A 7,749-nucleotide genomic window follows, 5' to 3' on the forward strand; every position below is an offset into this window, starting at 1 on the left:
TGTTAGTCCTTGGCTCCTTAGATAACTGATAATTATAAATTAGTTTAGTTTTTATACCTTAGAACCCAGTGTACAACTGTTTCTCAATGTATTAGAATATAACAAATTATAATTTTGTCAACAATTCCCTCTAAAAATGAAGCTTGTCTAGTGTATTTTCTTTCAAATTATATTGATTTATTTAAGTATTTTTATTTATTAATTTTGATGATTATGGCTGGTAATAAAAACCCAAAAATCTATTTCTAAGAAAATTGAAATACTTCATAAGACCAATAACAAATGTTTGCTAGAAACAGAACTGTAGTGCTGCTGGAAGGTATAAACATGTACTGTACAGTATTTTTATTATTATTTATTTTTTTATAGTTTGCTGGAGTTCCTTTACATGAATTACTGCATCAGTGGGTAAAGCATGGAGGCGAGCTTGAGGTTTGGTTTCGGCTGAGGGGTTCAGAAAGCCCAGCTTGCTTTAATAGCGGCCCTCGGTTTGTCTCCATAGTTGGTTCTGGTGTCTCTAATCTTCCTCATAAGAACAACACATAGACTGTCAGTGGGATGTAGGTCAGACCAGTTTATTGGCCAATCAAGCACAGTGATAACGCAGGAATTAAAACCGTTATTGGTACATTTGGCAGAGTGGACAGGTACTAACAAGTCCTGCTGGAAAATGAAATCAGCATCTCCATAAAGCTTGCGTGCAGAAGGAAGCTTGGAGTGCTCTAAAATGTTCTGGTGAATGGCTGCTCTGACTGTGGACTTGATACAACACAGTGGACTAACACCAGCAGATGACATGGCTTGTTAGATCATCACTGACTGTGGAAACTGACTTCTAGCAAGATGGATTCGGCTCAGGGCCCTTGTACCATCATAATCAACCCCCTCAAGCATGCTATGAGCCTACTTAACTGTAAGTGGGCCCCCTGATGAAATTCTGCTTAGGGCCTCATTCCGCCTTGGGCCAGCTCTACTCCAGACTGTGGGGCCTTGATTTTCATCTGAAACGTAGACTTTAGACCACTGAGCAGCAGTCCAGTCACTTTCCTTCTTAGCTCAAATAAGATGTAAATAAATATTTGTAATATATCTCTATGTGTAGCTTCTCAATGTACACATAGAGATATGTATATAATAAATTACTTTAACTTTTTGAACTCAATTACTGAAATACATGAAGTTTTTTATTTTATTCTAATGTATTGATAAATTGAGCTTGAGACACATTGGAGTTCAGAGAAAAGAAACAGCAGATAGGGAGGAGAAAGGGGCCACAACAGTAAAAGAAAACTTAACAGTAACCACGAGCAAATCAGAAGCAAGAAAAATAAACAAAAACTGAAGGAAAAGTGGCAGAATGGAATTATGAAAACACAGTTAGATTGTATCATAAGTTTCAAGGGAAGGTTGGAGGAATGAGAACAGGAAAGAGACAAATAAGTATGGAGATATTAACAGTAGTAAGATTTGGACACACTGGACTCAACAATACACTATTCAGAATATGTCAACACGATACAGGAAACTGTCAGCGTTGTGGTGAGAGTAGAACAATTGAACATGTAATTTTACTTTGTAAGATTTGACAGATAAGATGTATCACGGAAGATCTTAGAAAGGTTAAAGAAAAATACACAAAATAAAGTACACATTTTGTCCAGTAGGTGGCGGTAATGCACACAACATGAGTTTTGCCAAACCCCCAAATTAATCCAAGAACAAAATAAGAATTGAGCTTGAGTTCCAGAAGGAGGCGCTGTGGCTTTTTAAAAGCTGTTCGTGTTTAAACGAAGAAGTGAGGGACTGTTGTTAACCGAGCTGTTCTTCGGAAGCAGTTTGAGCTGAATACCAGAAACTCCTACATCTCTGTGTAACGTAGTTTTACACCACAAAATAAGCTTGAATTCGACAGTTTTTCGTGACTTCAGGGGACAGTGGGGGGCTCAGCTGGTGGCCGCTCCGTCCCTGCTCTTGTTTCTGCTGGAGCTCCTCCCGCTGCTGTGCTCGCCTCCTCAGGTCGCCTTTCAGGATGAATTTGGTCGAAAACAAAACTCTGCACTCGCAGCTTCGCGACGAGGAGACCGTGGTGGTGGAGAACGCTGTCAGGTTAGCGATAGACTCGGTGCTGAACGTACTATACGGTGTGAACGGCGCCAAGACCCGGGAGTACCAGCGGATGGTGGCCGACAAGGACAAAGAGATCCAGCGGCTCGAGGGAAGGCTCGCGGAGATCGAGCGCGAGCTGCAGGTGCTGCGCCGACACGGCTGCACGTGCGAGTTGTTCGAAGCCCGGACTCGGATCTCCGGTAACCGGCAGACATTAGAGCAGGTCCGGTCTGAACCAGGAGGGGTGTACCCTGAGGTGACCGCAGGACCACAGGAGTGTGACATGAACCTATCCTGTAAGTGCAGAGGGACATGCTTCATCGAAACATGGTTTAAAAACCACCCAAACACGCAGTTAAGATAATGTAATCACTAAGTAAAAACACAAATATTGTGGAAAGCCATGGGGATTAAGGATTCAGGTGTGCCTTAACCCAATGCCAGTGCAGAAAGACATCAGCAATGACCGTGAAGAGTCAAGCTTGGGAAATATTGGAAGAGTTGAAAGGTGAATTCTGTGAAGTCCATTGTTCAACAGTGACAGAAATTATGAAACATTTATGGAACCTGCCGATGGTCCACCAAATGTAGTTCAGTTCAGTTTGCCAAGTTTTACCTTTTTGTGATGGGAAGTCCACCAGTTCAGTGTCTTTGAGTCCTTGGTGTCTGTGATTTTTTTTGATTTAACTCATCCATTTTCTACATTTCTCTTCAGTTTGAGTTTTCTGTAGTCCTATGCATGTCCATTTTTAATCAATTTAAATTTAAATCCACGTCTCCAGAGTTGGTGGGATCTTTTTATCTAGCATTGCTTTCTTGGAAGACACCATCAGGAGTTCAAATGTCTGCAAACCTCAATGAATGGAATGAACTTGGTTTTCCACACGTTGCTGTAGTTTTTTTTCTTCATTATTGGCAGATAAATCTTAATGCAGAGTATTATGTGACGTACTTATTGTCTTATCCCTAAATAATAATTATTCACTGTACTATTTCTTCCACAGTGAGCGTTTATGCTCAACCCTCCTCTCATTTCCCCTCCCAGTACCACGGGTCGATTCTCGCATCATCCCCCAGCTGCCTGGGGCTAAACTCCAGCTGCACACCCTGCTCATCAGAGGCTTCAGGGGTCACAGAAGATTCCAGAAATCTGCCTACATCTCCCAGCAGCCTTGTTGTGAAAGAGGAGCCTAGTGATGTTGATGCTGTCCTCATTGAATGGGAGCTGAGTGAGGAGAGAGCTGCAGACGCTCAGGAGCAAGCTGGCAGTCCGTGTCTGAATGAGCAGAGTTCTGATGTCAAACACAATTCAGCAGGTTCTTGTACTCCAACTGCATGCACACTTATTTCCTAAATACAATTTTGTTTTTGTTTTTTGAAAAAAAAAAACATCTATCCCTCCTCTCTCGATCCCTACAGAACATCCAGAGACAGATGAGAGTCGGTTGCTGAGGGAGAAAACTCCAGTAAAACCACCTAGTTTTCAAACCGCTGCTGGAGATCAACTGAAGTGAGTTGTAGTTTGTTATAGATACAAATAAAAACATATAAAAGGTTTACATATTATGAAATGGATTCACTAAACCTCTGAAATCCTTTTTTATTTTTAGAATAATTGACAGAATAACTCTTGATGTTCTATTGTTTATTAACTTATTAATACTCAATCAATTTATATTAAGCACTTATGCTTTGGGTTGTGTCTACAGGCTGATCCCTTGAGTTAACCCTAAATGATTCATAGATCCATAAAACATTCTTGGACTCAACTGGGCCAGTCCAAAGGAATGCTTTATAAGACATCCAGAAATTCAGAAGTGTTATTAATCAAGACCAAACTTGATCTTTTCATACCTGCTGTCCTTCTCAGGAACAAAAAGGACGTTCCAACATCGCAGCTGACGGAGGAAGCTCAGAGACTGAAGAGGGCAGCTTGGAGAGCAGCTTCCAAACGATACTACGCCCGAAAAATCGCCCGTCAGCAGGCAAACCTCCAGCACATTGGCCCCGTTGTTCACGCAACAAACTCTCAGCGCGGCTGTTTCGTTGGCAAGAGAAAAAGGCTGATTTCAGATTTACCAGAGGAGTCACAGATACTGCGGAGGGAGGCGTGGAGGGCCGCCTCCAGGAGGTACTACAACAGGAAAACGTCTCGCCACCAGACTGAGAGCTTACAGTACGGACACGTGATGCAGAACTTGAACCCTGCTGGAGCCACAAAGGGGCCAAACGAAGAAGGGCCCCAAGTTATCATTGGAGGGATTTTTAGAAATGTTATTTATGATTAGATTTCAGGGTTTGTTGGACGTAGGGTGCCCAGGTTTTCTTCTTGTGTTTGTTTATGGTCTCTAAAACAATCTGAAGAGAAACGGAAGTAAAAATCACAAACCTTTGACCCAACGTGTTCAGATTCTGTAGCAACATCATAAAAACTCAAATAAAGAGAACATAATCTCTTCCTTCCTTTATCATACTTCCCCAACTTTTGTTTGATTTTTACTAAACTTGAGTCGAAGTCCATCTGACTGCCGTTTGATGCCATATGCTGGCTCCGGAGGAGGGATTGCCTCGAAGGTGACAACTGAATGAAATCTGCTGGGATAAGTTTTACCATTTGGCAGTATATGAACATATAAAGTGGCTTTCAGATGATGCTTGTTTTGAATTGGAATTGTAAGGAAATTTCAAATTGATCAGAACTCCATAATAACTACCAGACAGATAAAATAGCAGCATGCACAAAACTGTTCTAATGCTGCATAAAGTTATTTATTTTTCAGATTTGGACAAAGAATAAGTAAAAGGAAATCAGGAGTTTAAGACCATTAGAGATGCAGAATTGCTATTCGATAAAATATATGTATTGTTTTGCTAAATTAAAACATGTTTATATTTACCCCTCCTTGAACCACTACCTTACCGTGGTGGAGGAGTTTGAGTGCTGAAATGATCCTAGAGGCTATGTTGTCTGGGGCTTAAATGCCTCTGGTAGGGTCTCCCATGGCAAACAGGTTCTGGGTGATGGGTCAGACAAAGAGCGGTTCAAGACACCTCCATGAGGACCACAAAATCGAGGCACGTGACGTCGCTGGGGTGGGGACCTGTTGGAGAGCGCCTGGTGGCCCGGTTGCTCTCAACAAGAGATGCGAGGCCATCCCCCAGTGGGCCGACCACCTGCAGGGGGAAACATGAGGGACCGGTGCAAAAAGGATTGGGCAGCGGACGAAGGTGGTTTTGGACACTCGGGTGAAGAGAAGGGCTGAGCTGTCTACTGATCACCACCTGGTGGTGAGTTGGATCCGCTGGGGGAGGAGAAAGCCGGACAGACTTGGCAGGCCCAAGTGCATAGTGAGGGTCTGCTGGGAATGTCTGGTGGAGCCCTCGGCCAGGGATGTATTCAACTCCCACCTCCAGAGGAGCTTTGACCTGATTCGGGGGGATGTTGGAGACATAGAGTCCGAATGGACCATGTTCTCCACACCTTTGTCGATGCTGCTGCCCGTAGCTGCGGCCGTAAGGTCTGCGGTGCCTGTCGCAGCTGCAATCTCCGAACCCGGTGGTGGATACCGGCAGTAAGGGATGCTGTCAAGCTGAAGGAGTCCTATCGGCTGTGGTTGGCTTGTAGGACTCCTGAGGCGGCTGACTGGTACTGTGAGGCTAAGTGTGCCACAGCCCGGGCTGTGGCAGAGGCAAAAACCTGGGCCTGGGAGGACTTTGGTGAGGCCATGGAGAAGGACTACCGGTTGGCATCGAAGCGATTCTGGCTACCGTCCGGCGCACCATGTTGTGGGGCTGTCATGGTCTATACACCTCTTCAACATTGCATGGCGGTCGGGGACAGCGCCTCTGGACTGGCAGACTGGGGTGGTGGTTCCCCTTCATAAGAAGGGTGACCGGAGGGTGTGTTCCAGCTACAGGGGGATCACACTCCTCAACCTCCCTGGTAAGGTCTACGCCAGGGTATTGGAGAGGAGAGTCCGGCCATTTAACACTGGACCAGCTCTACACCCTCTGCAGGGTATTCGAGGGGTTCATGGGAGTTTGCCTAACTGGTCCCGGTGTGTTTGTTGGACCTGGTGAAGGCATTTGACTGTGTCCCTCATGGTGCCCTGTGGGGGGTGCCCCAGGAGTACGGAATCGGGGCCCTTTATTAGTCTCTGTACAAGCGGAGCAGGAGTTTGGTCCGCATTGACAGCACTAACATTCTCTTCCGAGAAGCTACACCTGGCCTGGCTCTGTGTCTACCTGTGACACCTTTCTGGAGAGGGGCATCGTCCGAGCTTCTGCTGGCAACAACTTAATGCTCACCTTCTACAGATGATCCATATAGTTCTGTCTTTTAGTGTTTAACCCTTTCTCTCTCCTAGACATGGAAATTGACTGAGCTTCTACTGTGAATAACTCTATGTTCTCTCTTTCAGACTCTAACCTTGAAAACTGGCTCAGAGTTTATCTGTTCTTTCTTTCTAGGTGAAACGACTAAAGGAGCTACATCCATTAACATTTACTTTTCCTTCCCATAGAAAGTACTCCTGGATCAGTGCTTCTTTGTTCTCTTTGTGTCTCTGTTCTGTTCTCTCAAACCCTCAGTCGGTCGTGGCAGATGGCCGCTCACACTGAGCCTGGTTCTGGTTCTGCTGGAGGTTTCTTCCTGTTAAAAGGGAGTTTTTCCTCTCCACTGTCGCTACATGCATGCTCAGTATGAGGGATTGCTGCAAAGTCAACACCAGTGACTGTCCACTGTCTCTACATGCTCATCCAGGAGGAGTGAATGCTGCAAGTCACTGACTGGATGCAATCTGCTGGGTTTCCTTAGATAGAAAAACTTTTTATCCAATTTGAATAAATAACTGAATCTGACTGAACTGTTCAATGGTTACGATTAATTGCAATGTACCTGACTTTTGTGAAGTGCCTTGAGACGATACGTGTTGTGAATTGGCGCTATATAAATAAACTGAATTGAATTGAACTAAGTCGGACCTGTTCCCGGTGCATGTTGGACTCCAGCAGGGCTGCCCTTTGTTACCGGTCTTGTTCATAACTTTTATGGACAGGATTTCTAGGTGCAGCCAAGGGCCGCAAGGGGTCTGGTTTGGGGACCAGAGGATTTTGTCTTTTCTTTTTGTAGATGACGTGGTCCTGCTGGCCCCCTCTAGCCAAGTAGAGCTGCTGCTCCTCCACATCGAGAGGAGCCAGTTGAGGTGGCTCGGGGCTCTACACTGGATGCCTCCTGGGGAGGTGTTCCAGGCACATACCACTGGGAGGAGGCCCAGGGGATGGCCCAGTACACGCTGGAAGGACTATGTCTCTTGGTTGACCTGGAAACGCCATGGGCTCCGCTGGAGGAGGCGTCTCTATTGAGTCTGCTGCCCCTGTGACCCGGTCCCGGACGAAGCGGAAGACTACGAGTACGAGATGTTTATAGTTGTAGATAATTTTGGTCACATCCGAATCATTAAGATGTTAACTGGAGGATGTGGAACCCTGCACTAAATGAATTGGTTGTTTTCCCCCTTAATTCAACTCAGATCGTTTCCATCTCTGTCTTAATTTCAGCCTCAGTTTTATAGATTGAAGTATCTTCATGGTTTCCACATTATTCCCGGATGTTGTACCTGTGCAGCGCCCCTGGAGTCCAAT

At 45.1% G+C, this 7,749-nt stretch overlaps 1 protein-coding gene across 1 annotated transcript; it reads left to right on the plus strand.

Annotated features, from left to right (window-relative positions):
• The first annotated feature begins 1,716 nt into the window (after positions 1-1,716).
• On the plus strand, positions 1,717-4,579 carry LOC124865121. Its single transcript, XM_047360096.1, has 4 exons — positions 1,717-2,402; positions 3,111-3,422; positions 3,526-3,616; positions 3,977-4,579. The coding sequence occupies exons 1-4, from the start codon at positions 2,030-2,032 to the stop codon at positions 4,392-4,394; spliced, it is 1,194 nt and encodes a 397-aa protein (XP_047216052.1). The 5' UTR covers positions 1,717-2,029; the 3' UTR covers positions 4,395-4,579.
• Positions 4,580-7,749: the final 3,170 nt, after the last annotated feature.

This window comes from Girardinichthys multiradiatus, chromosome 3 (genome assembly GCF_021462225.1).
Source record: "Girardinichthys multiradiatus isolate DD_20200921_A chromosome 3, DD_fGirMul_XY1, whole genome shotgun sequence".
In the NCBI taxonomy this organism is placed as follows: domain Eukaryota; kingdom Metazoa; phylum Chordata; class Actinopteri; order Cyprinodontiformes; family Goodeidae; genus Girardinichthys; species Girardinichthys multiradiatus.